A 19,770-nucleotide genomic window follows, 5' to 3' on the forward strand; every position below is an offset into this window, starting at 1 on the left:
ATGGTTCCCAGTGACAGTGCACCCTGCTGAAGCAAAATGCTTCAGGAATCAAGGGAAGGTGGTGTCCGCTGTCGCTGCTCAGATCCTGAGCTTTTCTGTTGTGCTTCAGATACCCACCTTCCTATCTGGTGTCCTGCCTGCATCCCTCTGCACTGCCCTAAGTCACCACAGCACCCACAGGAGGGGTGAGGATGCTCAGCAGGTCCCCAGGCTCTTTCTGCTTCTGCATCCATGACACCGAGCACCTGCTTTTCTCGCTTTCCACTCCCCACTGTCTGTCTTGCTCCTGCTCACTCTCCGTGGGCTCTCTCTCTTTCTTTCTGCTAGGACTCCCTCACTGTCTCTGTTTCTCCAAGAACAGCTTTGCAGAGGGTGAAATAAATGTTTAGCACAGCCAAGGCTTTGTGCCCTTAGTTGTATGAACAGTTCCAGTCATAAAGGTGCTGGGCTTTTTTGTTGCATCCAGCAGAGGCTTCCTCTTATAAAGGATTTACTGTTCTCCAGGAAGACAAAAGACAGAGATATGAACCTGCAGAACAAATTCTTTCCCTGGAGCGAGAATCTGCTTTTCTATAAACACATGGATGTTGAGATGGTTAGTGAATGAAATGTTAGGAGTATTAACTGGATCAGACCCTGGTGAAGCAAGCCGCGAGGGGTTTTGCAGGACTGTGTATGAGGTAGCAAACTCAATCACACAAGTATTGCAGGATCTGCAGAATGGCAGGAGTGCAAGGAGGGTTGGCTCAGCAGGAATCTGCCTACCATGTTATTGTAACTGGCTTCACCCAAGCAGTTGAGATTTGGTTGGATTAGGACAAGGTGGCAAACCCCAGCATCAGAAAGAGAGACACGAGAGGGAAAGGAAAAATTAACTGAAGGCTCTTTCTCTAGTTCCTTCTCACAGTTGATTGACCAAAATAAATGGTAAGAAATGGACTTCCACCTTTAAAATGCAATTAGGTGTTTCTGCTTGCATGTGGATGCTCTCAGGATGCGGGGAGGTGTGTGCGGTCCCTGTGCTGATAAGTTACCCAAAGGTGCTTTGGAGGGTCTCTTAAGTGATGTACAGACCCTGAGCAAGTGGTTGCAGCCTGCCAAGAGACTTGGTTTTACTGAAAAGTACAGATGGTATTACATGAATTTTACCTCTTTTATCATCCAGCATGTTCATATGTCTGGGATCCTGCAAGTGCATATTCTTATTTCTGCAGTCTCTTTGCAGCCTCGTATGGAAATTCCTACCTCAGCGTTGCTCTTACTGAAGGCTTACTGAAAGTTAGGTGGATAATTGGCACCAAGTTTCTTTTGAGGTTCCTTCCTCCCTGATTGTAAAAGGTGTGGACTGAAACGAAGAGGAATCTTTAATGCTTCACCTCTCCTCAACCAGGCAGGCCCTGAGTAGTGCAACATGCATGATTTTGTGCCACCGATACTCTTCTGGCACGTTTCTCACAGTGATGCTCCTCTGACTTGCATGTCAGGCAGCCAGAGGAATTCCTGTTTTCCATCTTCTACCTCCAGCCTGTCCCTCGCCGCTCCTGAGCGACATGGGCTGCTTAACAGGCTGCTGACAAGTATCAAGTCTGTTCTTGGGCACTGCTCCACATTCAAGCAACAAAGCTTACAAATTAAGTCTCCTGTCTTGGCCAATTTTGTTTCTCCACCTGGATAATTCGCTTTGGCTTGTGAGTAACTCAGTCAAACATCTGCAGTCCTGGCTGGTTCCTTCGCCAGCAGATCACCCACTTGAATTATCTGGCTCCTATCCATTCTTGAGGGCTGCGTTTCTCCAGGCAGAACTCTGTCCCTAGATGTCACATACCATCCAGGCTCAACTTTGCTCATTCCTTTGATGTACTTGGACTGGAGATGAAGTCAATCCTAAAACTGATTGGGATTTTTTTTGTTTGTTTGTTTTAGACTTAAAATTCTAAAAGTCCTTTATAGCAGCTTTCTGGGAGTCCTTGGTGGAGTCCTGAGTTCTGTGCTTCTTTCTGCTCACTCTGAAAACAGTGCTTTAGATTCAGTAAATTAAGGCTGTTGCCAGTTTTAAGATCTGAGATTTCATGAGATCATGTGTAGCTCAGTGGTATTGTTCTGAATGAGGAGCTAATTACCTATGTTGTTATCTGGAGCACTATTAGTGGTAGCAATGACAGTGATGCTGTATCATCTCTCTATGCCTTTTCCCTGAGTGGGAAGCATTTCTGTCTGCTTTCTAAGCAGAAAACTTGAATTGCAGAGGTTTAATGGTGTGATCAGTCTTGCAGCAGGCCTGCTGTTGCTGGCCCTGGGACTGTGCCAGGAAACCCAAGACCAGGAGGCGCATTACATGATACTCCATCTCAGCTCTCTGCTGTCACATAGGAAAGTTAATCAGAGACTCAGGGGATGAAGATTGTGGCTTGGTGCTTTGTTTTTTGTGTTTTTTTTGTGGTGGTTTTTTTTTGGTTTTTTTCTTACCCTTTTTGGTTGCTGTGACAGTATTTTTAATTTAAGTCCAGCATGGATAAATTACTTGTAAGGATTTCATTGGTTTATAATCTTTTACTGACCCTGGTGGTTACTCATGAGTTGACCTTGTCTCTTTTGTGGCTGGGGGGGCTCCTGAATTTCCCTGAAGTGGCTATTCCAGTGCATATTTACACTGAGATTTATTTTACTCTTCCACCCACCAAGGTGATAAGCAACAATCATCCATTTTCCTGGTGACTTTAAGCACCGACCACTCTTGAAAAGAAAAATGTGATAACATTGAGCTTGACTGGTATGGCATATGGTTTCCATGATGAATGCTCTTCCTTTGAATTCTGTTTGTTCCTGCTGTCTCTATAGAATCAGTTATTCACAACTGGCATGTTGTAAATAAAATGCATTGTAGTCATCTACCCAGGAAGAGCTCGGCTTCCTCCAAAGGGGTGTCTCCTGTTGCTGTGCTGCGTGTAGGAGTACCGACCTTTCAGCATTCCTCCTCTTAATGTTTCCCCAGACAGTGCTGAAAGATTAATATTTTGGGGGGCTTTTGGGGCATATGATGGTTGATGAGAGCCAAGGATGAGAATGGGTGAACATCTCTCAATAGTCCTCATTCCTGAATTGGCCATACTGTGGAGGACCAGCTATGAAGAAAGTCCTGGAGGTAAAGTTGGGCAAGAGGCAGCATATTTCCTGCTCAGGTTTCCTTTCTGGTGATTTGGGAGATTTTTGCAAGTCAGTGGCATAAATAGCAATTATGCTGAATAAAAGAAGAAACTTATTTACTGCTACCAAACATTCCCATGGGACTTTCCGTGTTTTCATTTAGAACTGGCAGGAAAACTTCAGCTGAAATATTTTTAGATGAAATATGGCATTTTGACAGAAATTTTTCCCTTTTTCTTTGAATATACTCTGAAACGTTTTTGAAAAGCTCTCAAGCAGAATTTCTGGGAGTTTTCCAGTTGCTGCAAATGGGGGAATATTTCAGTTCCTGAATGGTGATGAACATAGTGGAAGAGAGACACACGCATGCTTTTATTAATACATTTCATAAAGAAAAGCACAGTCTTTTGACAAGTTCCAGCTTCATCAAACCTCTCCTATCTCCTGGAGATAGGAGAAAGACCAAGTGATGCATTCCGTCTCCAGGAAGACCGCAAATTGAAACCCTCCAGTCTTCAACCTGTTCGATTTTGCTACAGCACTGTAGCACTCAGAAGACAGACAATGAGCAGAGACCCAAGGTACTGTCTTCTCCTGGATATTACCTTCCCAGCTTCTACGGCAGTGCTGAATCTGCCAGCTCCAAGGAACAGGAGGGTGCAGGTGGCTTTAACCTCAGAAACATTTGTCACCGGTGTCTTGCAAAAAGTGTGCATGGCTGTACAGAAACTATGGAAGGTTTGCAACTTCACACAGTTTCTCCCTCGTTTTCTTACATGTTTAAAGGTGAGATTATAGGGACAAGTCCTAGGTAGCTTTTAATTTCCTTTGGCCAGATAGGAGCTGACAGAGGATGAAAGGCTTTGCAAGGAAAGCTCCCCCTTGCCTGCTCCTGAGGGATGAGGGAGTGGTGCCACAGCTCACCTGCTGTCCTTCCTGCCTGTTGTGGTCCTTTATGAAACTCCCCACTGGGTGTTGCCTCCTCCATCCAGCACAGCCTAGCTCTGGGAAATTTGCGGTGACATGAGCCCGTAACGCAGGAAGCGTAGCCCTTCCACGTCTGGCAGTTTATAAATGCATGTTGTCACCTTGTGCTGTCTGATCTCATTCCTTCCTCTCCAGAGAGAAATCAAAACTGAGAGGAGGTCCGTGGCCCCAACCAGCAGGCACTGAACCAAAAATGAGAACATTAAAAAGGAAGAGGGAGAAAATCGGCGATCCAGCTGACACGTGCAGGATGCCGAATCACCCAGCAGACACATGCTGAATGCCAAGGAGGAGCTGCTGGCTCAGAGTGATGTTTTGGCTTCCTCTGTTTCAAGGATGGGGTCATGGGCTGTGCTGTCAGGTGGGGGACAGGAGAAGGGGAGTCAGGAGACTGGGATGTGCTGCCAAAATCAAGATAACGGCTCAGCTGATGGCAGCTCTCGCATCAGTGGCTAGTACCAGTGTGCGTCGCAGTGCTGAGCCAAGTTCTCCCCGCAGTCCCTTCTCTGTGGGTCAGACAGTCCTGCCAAATGAAGCAAAAGTGTTAGATTTGAAGGGTAAAGTGTAGACTGTGAATATAAAGCTGCCTCTGGCACTTGCAGCTCCTTTTTCCCCATTCTTCCTCCCGTCTCCTGCTCCTCTCTGGCTTCTGAAGTGCTTGTGTGGGTAATGAATGGGTGATTAGGTGGGATTTTAGTCAAGAACAGTGGTTGACTAAAATTAAGATTTCAAAATGTCAAGCGAGCGAGCCAGTGGTACACATGAGGGACAAAAGCCTGATCCCACATTTAACTGTATAGATTAGGCTATTGTGGGAGTCACTCCAGTGTGTGCTTAAAGCAAAGGTTTGCAGAGCCTGGTTCAGAGCTCCATAAATGGTAGCTGGGCACGTACATCTCCAGGTGGGGCATCAGAAACTTCCCAGAGGTGATGTGAATTACCTTGAGGAAAGTCTCAGTGTGGGTGTCTTGGGGGTGGTGACTGCACTATTGTCTCAGCATCATTTCAAACTAGGCAATAGAATGTACTTGGACGAGATTTTTGCAGTGGTTGGATGAACCTTACTTTCGGACTCCCCTGTATGGTCCTGTTCTAATGATTTGATGTCAAGATACTTGCTTTCCACGATTTTAGCAAATAGCAGGATCATTGTTACCCTCGACTCAGAGAAAACATCTGGGCTATTTTGCCTTAACCCCAGAGTACCCATCTTCGCTTGTACGTCTCGTTTGACTTGTTTGTCAAAGTCAGCTTAAACCTGGGACAACTCCGAGAAAGGCTAACAGGGAAGAGTAGATCTCTTCTAAGACAGAGAGACTGCTGGTGCCTCTGTGACATAATATTGTGCTTCTAGAGGAAATTCTGCTCTGGGATGAGTGGTGTGGAGGGATGGAGGACAGTTTTTAGTGCTGGGGATAATAATTTGTATTGCATGACTGGACAGGTGTATGTGGTTATGTGTCAGGATCTTGTTGTAATGGATATGGTGTGGCCCCAGAACAGAAGTGTGTGCACGTGGCAGTTTGCAGTCCTGTTTCAGGATGAGAGAGGCAGAGAAACAGCTGAGCTACAATCAAAATAGTATTTTGCTGGACAACAACATGTAGTGTGCTGTGGTTTCCACTCGCTATTTCTGTCATCGACTTCACAGGCTTCGTGAATGCAACCTGAAAGACGAAAAAAGGGCTGCGTATTTTCCCTGACCGTTTGTTACATGCATTCTTATTCTTCTCTCTCTGTAGTGAATTTGCCAAAGAACGAGAGAGGGTGGAAAATCGTCGGGCTTTCCTGAAACTCCGTAGGCAGCAGCAAATTGAACGCGAACTAAATGGATACTTGGAGTGGATCTTCAAAGCAGGTAAGGCAAGAGATCTCCTGATCTTGGTTCAATATGTTTTGTGGCAAGTAGAGTCTGATGATGACACAGGACAAGGTCCCCAGATCTAGTCCTCAGTGTTGCTGGCCATCAGGGTAACCCAAGACTAGAGAGGGCCCAGCCAGCACTCATTATTTTTGTTGGGCTTGTTTCTGAGCAGTCACACTAAAGATATTGCAAAAGATCTCAGTTTGGTTAAGCAAAAATAAAGGAGCTAGGCCAATTTTCTTTATTGCTGAGATCAAAGCAATTGTCTTAATAAAGTATAATATAAAAAGTGATACAGTGCCCAAAGTCTCCACAGCGGGGAAACTATTCCCTTATATGAGTCATTTATATTTTATTTACTTTCCCACCACAGCTGTTTTATAAGCCTCTCTTGCTATGATGGTAAAATACACTGGAGTGTCATTTTTATGAGCTACAGAGTTCACTTTTGTGAAACTCACCCCAGCGCATATTAACGTTGCTTTATAACTATTATAACTGAACATTGCACTTTATTGCAAGTCGTGAGCAACTTTAACGAGGACCCGAATGCACTAATTTAACAAAAAATAGCATGCTTTTCTTTTCCTTTTTATCAGACTGTAAAGATTACCAATAACCTTTCTGTGTTATAGGGTAGCTGATATATGTACTGACATAACCACAATGCACTTCATTCACATAGCATCAAGAAAACTTCTGGGGCTCATTTGCTTCCTTGCTTGCTTTTCTGAGAAGCTGAAACATCTGAGTAAAGTGAAAATGTCTGTTAAAAAAATGATGGGGAGAAAAAGAAGTGGTGGTTTGTCAAATAGAGTTTCAGGTGCCTTTCTAGGCAGGTCATCTTCATCTTTGTCCTTTACAAATGTGGAAACTGAGGTCCCATGTTATATAGTGACTCACCTGATGTCAGCCAATGGACCGGTGGCAGAACTGGCACTCCGTGGTGCTCCTAAACAGTGGGCTGGCACCATACTAAAAGCCTTGTCATCATTCCTTGTTTTGAAACCCATACTGATGCTAGAGGCCTGATGTGTTAAAATGTGCTTGCACAAGTGAGTAATTTTATAATCACAACAGCTCATTGCAGCACTGCACATGCATAAACTGCGTACACACCAGCGGCCAGACCATCCTGTTGCTATTCTGTGTATAGTTGGCTCTTTTTTTCTGGATTTACGGCTTCTGTTTTATGTGCACAACCCGGGTGCCAGTATTTGAAAGAGCATTTTCACATGGCTCCCGCTGCTTTGCTTCTGCTCTCTCCTCTGAAGCGCTCTGCCAACCTGCGTGCCCAAGGGTGCGGGGCTCTGCCCTGCTGCAGGTCCCCTGGGAGCACTGGGGAGGCTGCTGCAGTACCTCCCCGGAGAGCAGTGGTCTGGGTGTGAGTTTTGACAACTTGGCCAGAGACAGAAAGGATTGGAGCATTAAAATGTAAAATAGGAAGAAGTAGCTGCAGTTTATATGGTGGCTTGAACCCATTATTTCCCATAGTGCTATACAGAGTGACAATTGAGTGCCAGTTGTATTGATGGACTTTTATTCACTGTGACTGTTCAACAGCAACTGTCCTCAATTAGGTAACCACATTTCATTCTGTGGTTCTGTAGGATTCAAAAAAAGAATCATTCACTTTCCTTTCCATTTATAATTTGTCTTCCCATTTGTTTACAGCTTTTGTGCTACCTCAAATTCAAATTAATTAATGGTTTATCCAGTGGCTGGAGCAGAGTGCACCATGGCTCTCCCTTGGCTCTCCTGCCATCTTGCTTTTAAGGCTCTCGTGATTTCTTGGTCTCTATATCCTGGTCTCCCCATCAGTAAAATAAAGATGAGAATTCCCTTGCAGGGATGTGGTTGTTTCATTTCATTTTGGTGACTGTTCTGCCAAGAAGAGTTATGTAGAGGTCATTAGCTGAACTCCTCTGAAAGTTGAGGTGGAGAAGTTACAAAACATACAGCCAATCTCTCCTCCAACTTTGCATCCCTGTGGGAATGGCTGGCTATTCTATATCTGTGTTGCCAGCACTGAGTAAATGCCACATCAGTACAGAGTGAAACTGCTCTAAAATGCCCGTCTTTTTATTTTGTCTAATAACAGAAGATCCAGAAGGTTTTCTAGAACAGGAAACTGTATGCAAAATAGCTGAATCAGAGAATAATAAAAATATTCTGTAAAGGTATTGTTAGAAAATACAATAGGAATATAGAAAAAGCTTCTTAATACAGCTGAATAATAACAGTAATTAAAATCAACTTATCAGTGTTAGTAAATCTTTGAATACAAAAGGTAGTGTGAAGGCTAACCAAAACAGAAAATCGAGTGTTTAGAATTCAGGGCTGAAATTTGGGACTGTGCCGTCAATCGGGATTTCCCATTTCTGTTTTAGAGGCCAGGATTTCAGCTATGAAATGATCATGAATTTCCAACCTAGATAATCAGTCTTCCTTGTCCAGGACCGTCTGTGGGACAGTGGCCAAAGCAAACTGCTTGGGTGGGGGGAGGAACGCAGCCAGGGAGGACGGTCACAGACAGTCCAGCCTGTACAGAAATCTCTTGCAACAGCCCCAGGCAGTGAGATGTGATAAGCTGTTTGCATAAAAGAAAGAGCAAAAGCTCTTGGTGTTCTGCTCTAATGTAACTCTGGATTTTGTTATTATTCGTGCAACTATTTAATTGTTTTTAAATCCTTCTAGTATCCTTGACCTCATTGAATCTTGTAGCAAGGAGTTCCGCATGTTAACAGTTGGCTTGATTTTAAAAAACAAACCAACCCACCAAGCAGTATCTCCTGTCCTCGATTTTAAATATGTTGCCTTTCTGCAGCGAGAGGAAGAGCTCAGGAGTGCACTTCGTATTTCTTTTTATTACTTTTCTTTCTCTGATCTCTCTCTACCTTGTTTCATCTTATTTTTTCTGCTATAAAGCATGCAGAAACAATCTGCTCAATCCCCTCTCTTCCCATGGAAGGCTCTTCAGGCTTCTAATGTTTATAGTATCCTCCCTGAGCATTTTGTTTGTTCTTTTTTTCTCATTTATTTTGATGCAAGGTAGGAAGAGTGGAAAGCTGCATTCCAGTGATTCATAAAGTGGTGTCTTAATACTTAATCTGATTGTTTTTGCTCTGTAATATTTTACATACCCTGAGTAGTTGCTGGAGCTGGAAAGGAGGTTTCCTTGTTCTCGGTAGCGCTCAAGTTTTTACCTCAAGGGCTGTAACTGGTTTAGGACTAAGGAAAGTATTTGAGTGACTAAAATTACTCCTTCATCTGTACATTACCTCCCATTTGTCAACAGTGATTTTAAATTAACATTGTGCTCATAATTTATTGACCACTCTTGAGTGTCTTTAATGTTTCTCACAGCCTTCTCTATTCATAATCTAAATAATATTATATTATCTCTTGCTGTACATATTGCATTAAAAAGGTGGTTCAGGTAAAATTTTGGGGTTGTTTACTATCAATCCTTTCTTATCCTGAAATTGTAGACTGTTTTAGTCCTCCAGAAGAAAACAATGGGTCTTTGTTTTCTACCTCTTAAGTGCCGTCTGACTCAAGTGTGTTCCAGACCTGATCTAACGACTTGTCTTACATTTGTGTTGTAAGAATGAAACTTCTTTAATAGCCTGGCTCTTGAGTAACTGACTTTTACATTTTTCTTTTTTTGTGGTGGTACTTCTAAATTTTTTCCAGTGGTAAAATAAGAGTATAAAAAGGAAGCAAATATTAATAAAAAGTGCTTGTGAAGTTTTCAGTGAGGTACCTTGGCACAGCTGAAAGACTTTGGTGCCAGCTCACTATTGATAAATCACCAGAAGCACAACTATGTTTGAAACTGAAGCAAACATAGCTCAGGCTGTTTTAAATGGGGATTTTTTAATATAGTCAGCAGCATATCTGCTTGAGGGATCTATACCGAGGTGTTTTAAACAGTGACAACCTTAATGTGCAAATACTTCTGTGAGTTATACTTAATACAGGAAGCCTTATTTGACTAAGGGCTTAACAAATACCGTCTTAAAGGGCTGGGGAATGAAAGAGAAAATTATAACACAGAAAATGTGCTGAAGTGCTGAGTTTAGATGTGTGTGACTTGAAAAAAAATCAACCCATGGTCTGACCAATTTCCTTAGAGTTTGAATTGACTTTTTTTCGCTTAGGATTATACAGAGGCCAGGTATGAAGTTTCTAGCTTTACTTATTTCTCAGGTGCACGTTGAAGAATGAATACATAACGTAGTCAGGAGGGTTTAAATATTTTCAAATGAGATAACAGATGATTTCATGTAAAATTCCCATATCGTGAGGCCAAGACTAAGCCAGGAAAATTGCAACTCAGTAGAGGCTTTTTGAGGATGTCATGAAAAAATGTTGTGCCACCTTAAATGACTTATAAATCTGTAAATGTCTTCAAATCAGTAAGACTTCCAGTCTTATAAAACTAGTGCGAGTTACGGGCCAGAAGCAATGATCAAATCCTATCGTTTCTTGCATCTCTTAGAATTGAGGCTAAAAATTCGTATGGTCATTGCCATGTCAAGCTCATAAACATTGACTCTCTGTATTGTTTAGAAGCAAACTGTATGGATCAGTTACAAACAGACCTGTAATCTTAAATTTAATCTTGAAGAATCAAGTCAACTATCGTTTTTTAGTAAATTCTTTAAACGGACCAATTCTTCCCACCACTAGAAGTCAGCTGATGTAGGTGTAAAAAGCAATGCTTTGTACTGTGTTTCTCCTCTAGGCGTGAGACAACAATTCTCTTCCCCAAACGCCTCTTCTTCAGTTCAACCAATATCAAATAAAGTCTTCCTGGTGATGAGCAAACTCTGTCCTGTTCCACCTGCTGCATGCTGGGACAGGCTCTGCTCTTCATTTCACATTTTTGTTGGGCTCCGTGCAAAGGCAGTAGCAAGTCAATTTGAAATTGTGCCTTTCAGAGGAATTAAAAAGTGGTGAAGCCAAGCAATGTAATCCATGCAAATGATTTTGCTACTGCTGCTTTCTCCATTAAACTCCTCAAAACTGTAGCAACTATAGGCTGTCAAGCTGCATTTCCAATGGAGAGCGGAGAGCTAGAAGTTCTCTGCACACAGTAAAGTGCTTATAAGCCTACAAATATTCTTTTGAAGATGTTTCTCTTATCTTACAAGGACATGCATCATTTTGAAAACACTTTGCTCAGAGACTGGAAGTCTTTCAGTTCAGAGCTAATGAAGTTGCATGTCTTTTGCATTTTAATTCTTTCCAAGTCCATCTCTTTCACACAGCACTGATTTCGAGTGTTTCTTTTCTCCCGGAGTAAGCAGGCTTTGGGAATGCGTTTAACCTCTCTCTTCCAGCTCACTGTAACTTGAATGCCATTCCTTGACACAACAAAGCTTTATGAACCACAGGTTTCAGCTTTCTGTAGAAGAAACAGAGCAACAAGCCCCTTGATACAGCTGGGAAAAGACACGACATCAATGAAAAAGGGCAGCAACGTGTGTGAGATGGCAAGGGAGGATAATTGCCAGAAAGACAAATTAGAGTTCCCCATGGGAGTGTGACAGCTTCTTCTAAGGGATGCATTTTTATTCACTTTTTCTGTTTAACAAGTCTGAAGCTTCAGCAGTTAACTTCCTTTTTTCTAACTTCTGTTGCCTGTTGAACATGAGTTATTTCCTGTAATCCACTCTTCTTTTGAGCCCACAATGTCCTATCTCCCCATGCCAAAGAGAAAGAGAAGGGGCACCATGGTTCTCTGCTGCTTTGCCTGTATTGTTCAGCTTGCCAGTTCCCCGGTATCAGGTTTGCCTTTATTTCCAGTCCTGTAACAAGCTGTGTGTTGTCTGTACTTAATGACCCACAATTAATCTTACTGCTGAGACACCTCTCTGATATCCTAGCGAAGCCTCTGTGCCTTTCTTTGGAGGCCAGAAGTTGCTGATCTGATACTGTCTCTTTATGGAATATTTCTTCTAATGTAGAGGCACTGTTTGGAGGTTTTTCAGGTGTCCTAATTATCTTCTTCCAGTCTTTGTGTTACAGTGATGACTAAAGGCAATGCAACTTCTGATCCTCTGCTTAGGATGCTGTATGGTTAAAAAAAAAAATCCTAGAAATGATGACTAGTCTGCTGAGCTGTCTTTTTAGCAGGCTTTAAAAACCATGTATAGCCCCCCTAAGACAGATGTGGTCCTTTGGGTTCCCAGAGGATACAAGACAGACAGGAGTGACTATCAAGGGAGAGAACAGGGGAACAATGGTGGAGGGGAGTCAGACTTGAGGGAATTGCATAGGTGAAAACTGGGGTTTCTTTATTTTAAGGGAACAGTAAAACTGAGCCCTGGTGAGGTATGTCTATGAATGGAGATATGTTTGGGCACCAACTCGGGGCCCTGAATTTGGGGCAAAGGCTCAGCTGGTTTGCAGATTTGTCTTGAAAGAGTGCATGCTTTGTAGGTGAAGATACATTGATATTAAATTGTCACACCTGACAAATTCTGAGGTCCCACTGGCATTTATCACTCTGGTTTCTAAAACCTCAGTATGGCTAGACCTTTCATCAATCTGGCCATGGGAACACAGGTGACACTGGAACATTGGATGGCATCAGTACATCATTGCAAATCACGATGATAATGTATTCATACAGTTCACAGTCCCCAGAGGTGATCTGAGGACTCAGGAATGTTCCTCCCCTGCTGCCCAAAGGACAGTGGAGAGTCACGACAAATTTATTACAGGAACATGCAAAACAAGAGGCCGTTTGGAAATCGGGGAAAAGAACAATTTTTTTTTCTTCAGAAGTCAGAAATCTTTGAAAGGAACCAGTACAGTTATGTTCTTCCTGCACTGATACGAATCAAGTGCAGAACTTGGCTTCCAGCTAAGCAAATAGACTCTTTCTTTCCTGGAGTGTTTTAATTTTTTTTAAGAAGACGTGACTGAAATCAACAACCCTCAGAGCATTGACCAGTAAGTGTGTTGGGTCTGGCTGAGATCTTCCTTCTGCAGGCACAGCTCTCTTGTATTGCACCCATCTGGGTGTAGCCCCTGAAGAACAGCTGCCTGTCTCCTGACCTTTGCTAGCTCATTACTTTTATTGCTCAACCACCTGCATGGCAGGGTGTCTGCTCCCTGGAGTAGCTTGTATTAGTCGATTTAATCACTAAATAACATCTAAAAGTCAGCTTCTCTTTCTGGGAGTGGCGGAAGAGCTCCTTGGGAATGTGCTTGCTTTCCTGTGCTTGCTCTTTGTCACAAGACCCAAATGTACACACTGCTCCAAATGGTTTTGAATTTTTACTGCAATTTGCTAGTACGTAGCATAGAAAAAAACACATCTGTGTTGTGCAGAGGAGCACAAAATGGAGAATCCCAAAGTACTGATTACTGAACTATCCCTGGATCCAAAAGAGTGCAGGCATATCTGCATGATGCTATTGACTCTACTAGTAGTAGGACCTAGATTTGTTTTTATGCATAGGTCCTGCACAGCGATGTGGGTATATCACCTTCAGATATAACATAAAGCTTTTAAAACCACACTCCGTGAGCAATGTAGGCTTTGAAAAAAATCTATAGGAAAATGTCTACTGTATTAGCGTCTTGAGCTCCTGCTGCTGCCAGCACAGGTTTGCTTTGTGTTTCACATTTGCAGGTCCTTTGTCCAGTTGCCTTTGGGAAGAGGTCTCCATATCTAAGCCATCCTCTCTACATTTTTAGGCCAGTCTTGTTCATTATTAATTGTTGTTTAACTCCTTCCACATTTTTAGCCCCAAAACACCAGTACAGCTTTTCCCAAGACAAGACTTTGGAAGAACCCTTTGGTTTCTGAGGTGTCTCTTTGAGAGATCTCTCTCTTGAACTATCAGAAAAGCCTGTTTCAGTTTTCTGACCTGTTTTAAGGAGCCTTGGAGAACACCTGAATTGTATTGGCTTGTGGGTTTTTGGAAGGATTTTCATGCATTTTAAAGTTGTTAGCTCACCTGACATTTTTTAACCCTCTCTGAGCACCATTGCTTTCCTTACCCTCTTCCATGTCTCTGGTGCACTAGTTTGTATTTTCTTATTTTATTCTCTTCTGCTTGGGTTTCAAGTCTTCCTCAGTCCTGAATATTGTTTTCCAGCCTTCTCAGTTTGTTGTCTTATTACTGTATCACTCTCTCTCTCTCTCCCAGATGGTTAATAAAGAGATTATATAAGGCTTGTGTGGTAGTGCTGATCCCTCTAGTATTCTTCCAGACAGCTTTCAGCTACACACTTTGATGTCTGGCCTGTGGCTTGTTTGTATGTTGGTTTTTTTTGGGGTTTTTTTGTTGGTTTTTTTTTTTCAGTTAGCCTTCTAGGCTGGCTTAAATGGACTTTAAAGCAAAATTTTATGGGAACATAGTATCGGATGACTTAGTAAGATCCCAAATTACATCTATGCCAAACACGTGAAAGAATTTGTCATTTATAATAATACAAGGAACTGTGTGGTTTACCAGCTGCCAACTCAATATTTTATTTGCTTTAGATTGTCCTTTAGAAGAAAATCCGTACATAATTTTATAACAGCAAGCTAAAATCTGTGGTTCAGACTGTATGAACTGTATGGATTCAAGTATTGGCACAGTGTGGTGTGTACTGCAAATTGACTGGATGATGACATTTGCATTGTGAAACCCCAGGAAATTTGGTTGTCTTTCATGTAAATAAAAATTAGTCAGTTTTGGGGGGTTGGTTTTTTCAGTGTTTTCTGAATTCTTTTACTGTAGGAAAGTATAAATTTATGTTTTGGAGATGGGTTATACAGCAATGGAAAACCAACAGTGGCAGTCTTGCACGTATTGCACAACCTGAACAGTGCTAGCCAGAACTCTCCCATGGCTACTTTGCTGTGGGTGCTGAACCTTGTCTTACCCTGTGCCATGAGACAGAGATTCACTTCCCCTGGGCTGGAGTCCTGGTCTTATTGATGAAGACAGAAGAGCAGCAATGGGTGCAGAGCATCTTTCACTCCTCAAACGGTGTCTCCAACGTGGCTGGGCATAAGGGATCATCCTCTGGCTTGTGGAGCCCTGTGGTCTTGCTTGGGTCTGGAGGAAGATTCTTGCTCTCCAGATAGCTGGGTAAAGGAACTGGAGTGGGTGGTTCATTGGGAAGAGGAAAATCATGGAGGAAGTGCTACAGACTTCCAGTAGCTTGTCTGTCCTCCTCCCCCTGTGGAAGAGGGGCCTGGGGTAAGAAACATGACTCTCTGAGCCATCCCTTACTCAACAGACTTGGTGTAACTGGGTGATACAATGGTGTAAGGTTGGTGGCAGCTGGGACAAATGCCTGCTGCATCCAGCGCAGCTGGTTTTAGAGCGAGGATGTGATAAATCTGAGGTTGAACCTTGCTATTTTTCCTTTTACAGAGGAGGTCATGCTGGCAGAAGAAGACAAGAATGCGGAAGAGAAATCTCCTCTGGACGGTAGGTCGTTTTGCTGTGCAGTTTTCCTCCTGTGATACGTGAGAGGTTCACCTGCTGTATGCTGACATGGCTTTCCATTGTAACCAGGAGAGTGTGAGGAACATGCTCTTGCATGCACTTGGCATAAGTTGGGCTAAAGAGTCCCTTTTCCTGTATCAGGTCTTTTCGAGGTTGCAGGTGGACGATGAACAGTTATGTGACAGACCACACGGGGATGGGGATCTACCCTTGGGGTCAGACAGTCCCTACGCTGCCTGTGGGACTGCAGCGTGACGGGGACACCTGTCAGCCTCTGCCAAGCATGGCTGGCTGTGTCTACGCACAGGTTGTGGTGGGGGTAGGCTGCAGAGTGGATGCCAGAAAAGAAATGCATTGACCGAGAGAAGGCAGGGCTCTAAACTGAGGTTTCCAAATGGATTTGACAAAAAGACTAAGACCCCTGTTACGTGTAAGCAGTAAGACATAACAGGGTGTGGTGATCCTATCTTCCGACGTGTGACCCTAGTGTTGCAGGACGGCTGGAGGTACTGAGCTTCGGACACAGGTGCAGCAAGGCTATGGGGACTGCTCTTCCTGTGCCTCCAGACGGATGAGCTCTTAGGATGCAACAGCCAGTCAAAGTTCAGTTAAAGATTCTTCCCTCTCCCTTTTCTGACCATCTTTCGTCCTCCCATGTCTCCTCCTTTCCCCTCCCCTCCCTTTCCCTCCTCTTTTTTTTTCTCCTCCCATTCACTGTCAGGGAGGGCCGCCTCGGAAGGGCCGATTCAACAAGGCACGGCACCGGCAGAGACTAGCAGCGGCAGCAGCTACAACAGTGAGTGGATTGCAAATCACCAGGGGCTTAGGCGGCACAGCGGGGCAGTGCTTCTCCCCCGCAGCCCAACACGCCCAGGTCACCGGCGATGCTTTCCGGGTGGTTTTACACCTTGCTCCGAGCCATGTGGCTCCTTCGGGCAACAGGCGCCCAGCTGCTAGCCCACCTTGGCCAATCTGGTGACCTGTGCTCGGGGAGGACTCGGGGATGGAAGAGCTGGGGCTGAAGAAGGTCAGGGCTGAGGTGTGCTTGGCAAATCTTCGTGTGTGTGTGCGGGTGCGTGAGTGTGCGTGCACTGGGGAAGTTTGTCCAGCACGTGGGTGCAGCCAGGGATGTTAGTGTCGAGCGGAAATGAGTGTCTGGAAGAGTAGTCTGAAAGGTTGAGTGGTGTAAGCAAACTAGAGGTGGGTGCAGGCCATGGAGTAAAGATCCAGGTATACTAAGGCTCCCTCTATATTAGTAAGCTAAAGGAGCCCAGCAATGTTCCCAGCCTTGAAGCCAACTGGTACGGAGCAGCCCACATCTACGCTGGTAAATTGTCTTAGGCTCCAAAACAGGGGGACGTTGCATCCAAGGTGCCTGTAAAGATGGCACAACCTAATTGCTAAACACATGCAGGAGTTTTTGGGGGGAGAAGATAAAGAAGAAGGTGCTCAATTCACGCCAGGGAGTGTTGTAAAACTATTCCCAGAGCTGGTTACGTTCCAGTGCTGGGGATGGCCCTGGACATTGTACTGGGACAGATGCAGCCTGAAGGACCCAAAAGCTGGTATTGCTGGGACTGAGGATTCAGCCTATTGCTGAGTGGGGAAGAAAAGAGCAAAAGTGGTTATTTGCAAAAAATTGTATCCAGACCACAGGTTCAGAGCATCCTCTCCTCTTTGAGCCTCTCTGAACCTGGGTGATGTTCTGGGTGTTTCCTTGAAGTGACAAAAGCACTAACGCTTGCCTTAGCTGCGGAGGAAGAAGCGCATCCATTTCTCTGTCAAGGCAGAAAAATTTGGGTAGGGTGAGGGGATCCTCTCGTACGAAGCTACCCCGAGGGTAATCGCTGCAGAGTGAGTGGGTTTGCTGTGTGTGCCTACTGAACAGTATGTATCACCACACCGTGGGGTGTCTTACTGCTGATAGCAAATGGTGCTTAGTTACTGTATGTCTTGAAGCTGTTACAAAACTGTATCAACCTATTTTTTTCTGCTAGTTCTCAAGGTTTTGCAGGTAGGTGGTCATGGGACCAGTGTCCACGCTGTTCCTGCGTTACCCCTCATGCACTGGGTGAACAGTGCAGACCTCTCTGAGCCTTAGGGTGCAGTTCTCTTTACCTGTCGAGTAAAACGGTGTAGCGATGTTTGCCCTCCCCACAAAAGACGCTGTTGGATAAAGTGTGTTTTCAAAGAGTTATGACATCCCCAGCGGGAAGGAATCGTACAGTGGGTGCTATTAAGAGTATGTTCACTGATTTGTGGCAGTTGCTTTCAACCTAGTATTTCTGCTGCTTAAGGCATTGCTCTTGTGGTAAACTGTATCCGAGCACCGTAAATGCTAACTTCTTAAGGGTGCATACTGTAAACAACATTAACGTTTTTAATGGATAGAAGCACTCATCTCATAACCCACTGGGGCTTGGAAAGATTCAGCCTTTCTGCTGTGCTAAGAGGTCCAGCAGTTGCAGTGAGTCCCCCACCCTCCTGCATCTGCTGGGGTGAAGTGTAAGCGTGCAGACCTGTGCCTGGCAAACCTTCAAGATCTAGAAGGTTAAACAGATAAACGAGCCTGGCGTTGAAGCATGCAGAGGCCCTGCAAGGTTGTAGGTTGTCTGATTTGCTCCAGCTTACCCTTGTGTGAGAGCTTTAAGCTGGCATTGGGAAGTAAATGCTGGCCCTGGAGAGTGAAGGGAGGGGGAGAGAGAATCCACTATGAATGCTCACGGGGCTTTTTCTCTTTAATTTGCACACAGTGTTGAAAAGAGCTGCAATAAAGAAGAGCAAAAATGACCTGATTCATGCTGAAGAAGGTGAGGACCATTTCACAGACATTTGCTCCGTTGGTGAGTACCAGCTTCGCATTCCCCGAGCTTTAGGTCTCCACCTAAATGAGTTCATGTCATGTGTCCTCTGAGCGGCTCCTTTACTCTAGAAGCTGCAGTTTCAAGAAGGAGAATTATCACTGCTCCTGCAGCAGCACTCAACTTTCCAAAGCAAATGGCTTGTGGCTTCACCCTCTCCCCCACGCTGCCCTGCTCAGCTATTGCATGCTGCACCCTTCAAAAGAGCCCTGCCGAAATGCTTGGAGAATCCATGCTGTGTTGGCCACGCTGTGATTCTGCTTGGAACACGCTCATTCCTGCTAATGAAACCCAAATATGTTAAATGATACTGTTCAGCCTCATCTGTTGAAGGGAGGAGAGGAAGCGGACACTTGATCACATCTGCCACTAATGCACAGCGTGTGGTTTTGCAGCCTTTGCCATGTGAATGGTTACTGGGAAATGCTGGGCAGCGGCCCCAGTTCTCTTATTCTTGCCTTAGAAGATGATCTTAAAGCAATTCTCTACATTTTTAAAGCCAGATATGGAGATACACGCCTGTGTGCATGCAATTACCCACATACCTCCAATGCAGAGTGGCACCCTGCATTATGTAGCATTGATGGTGCGAATTTGGTATCTTCAGCTCTGGAGAATAAGACACCGTCAGGCTACGGAGGTACTGCTTGTTCTGCAGTCACCAGAGAGCTAGTTCCCTCCTGAGACATTGCCAGGTGGAGAGGCAGGAGGCAGGTCTGGGGTTTGCAAGGGGAGGCAGGCTCTGAGCACACAGCAGCCCCGTCTACGGGGAGCTCTTTGGACATCAGCAGAAAGATCTTTCGGTCATGGGCTTTTACTTACTGTCTAGGGAGACATCTTCCTGACTGCTTTGGAGTTAGCTATTTTGCTTATTCCTGTCCCTGTTGTTTGAGCCTGTATTTTGTTTTGCTGCTGAAGCAGCAGATGTTCTCATTATCTTCCAAAGAAATGTCTTGGCACCCCAGCTACCACAAAGCAGCAAATCCTGGATGCATAAGAGTAGCAGCACAAATAGTACATTTGAGAGTACATGTCCATATATGCTTGCAAGCATGAGTGCCTCAAATGCTCTTTGGAAATTTGGCATTAACATTTTAAGAGATTACAGCTGCTGCTGGATTTTTTTTTCCCCCCCTTTAAATGAAGACCTGGTTGCAGGAAATGAATGTTGCTCAGCATGTTACGGACACCATCACCCACTGTTGAACTGCCACAATCCCCCAGGCTGAGCAGGCTGCAGATTTTGTGGCTAAACTGCTGACACTTCTATGAGAGATTTTTTTGCTGAAGGAGGACAAAAATGCAGCAACCGTGTGCATTTTTGGTTTGTTTTATTCTGGGCAGCTCGGATCCCTGCATGGATAACAAGGAATGGTCATTTTTGGAACATTTGTTCATGGTCGCAATAATTATGAGATCTTTGCATTCACATCCAAGTCCCTCCAGG

At 44.3% G+C, this 19,770-nt stretch overlaps 1 protein-coding gene across 6 annotated transcripts in view; it reads left to right on the forward strand.

The window, feature by feature from the left end:
• The window catches only part of CACNA1B (calcium voltage-gated channel subunit alpha1 B), a 300,789-nt gene that overhangs the window by 146,500 nt on the left and 134,519 nt on the right, over window positions 1-19,770 (forward strand). For 3 of the 6 annotated variants that reach the window (XM_087752565.1, XM_087752559.1, XM_087752564.1), the window contains 4 exons: window positions 5,874-5,989; window positions 15,388-15,444; window positions 16,184-16,258; window positions 18,216-18,305. In XM_087752565.1, the coding sequence (XP_087608691.1) occupies window positions 5,874-5,989; window positions 15,388-15,444; window positions 16,184-16,258; window positions 18,216-18,305 (338 nt within the window). The remainder of the gene's footprint in view (window positions 1-5,873; window positions 5,990-15,387; window positions 15,445-16,183; window positions 16,259-18,215; window positions 18,306-19,770) is intronic. The other 3 variants (XM_087752560.1, XM_087752561.1, XM_087752562.1) reach the window with 3 other exon arrangements.

Source organism: Nipponia nippon, unplaced genomic scaffold (assembly GCF_047370975.1).
Source record: "Nipponia nippon isolate SJK-2023a ecotype South Korea unplaced genomic scaffold, ASM4737097v1 scaffold_16, whole genome shotgun sequence".
NCBI lineage: Eukaryota > Metazoa > Chordata > Aves > Pelecaniformes > Threskiornithidae > Nipponia > Nipponia nippon.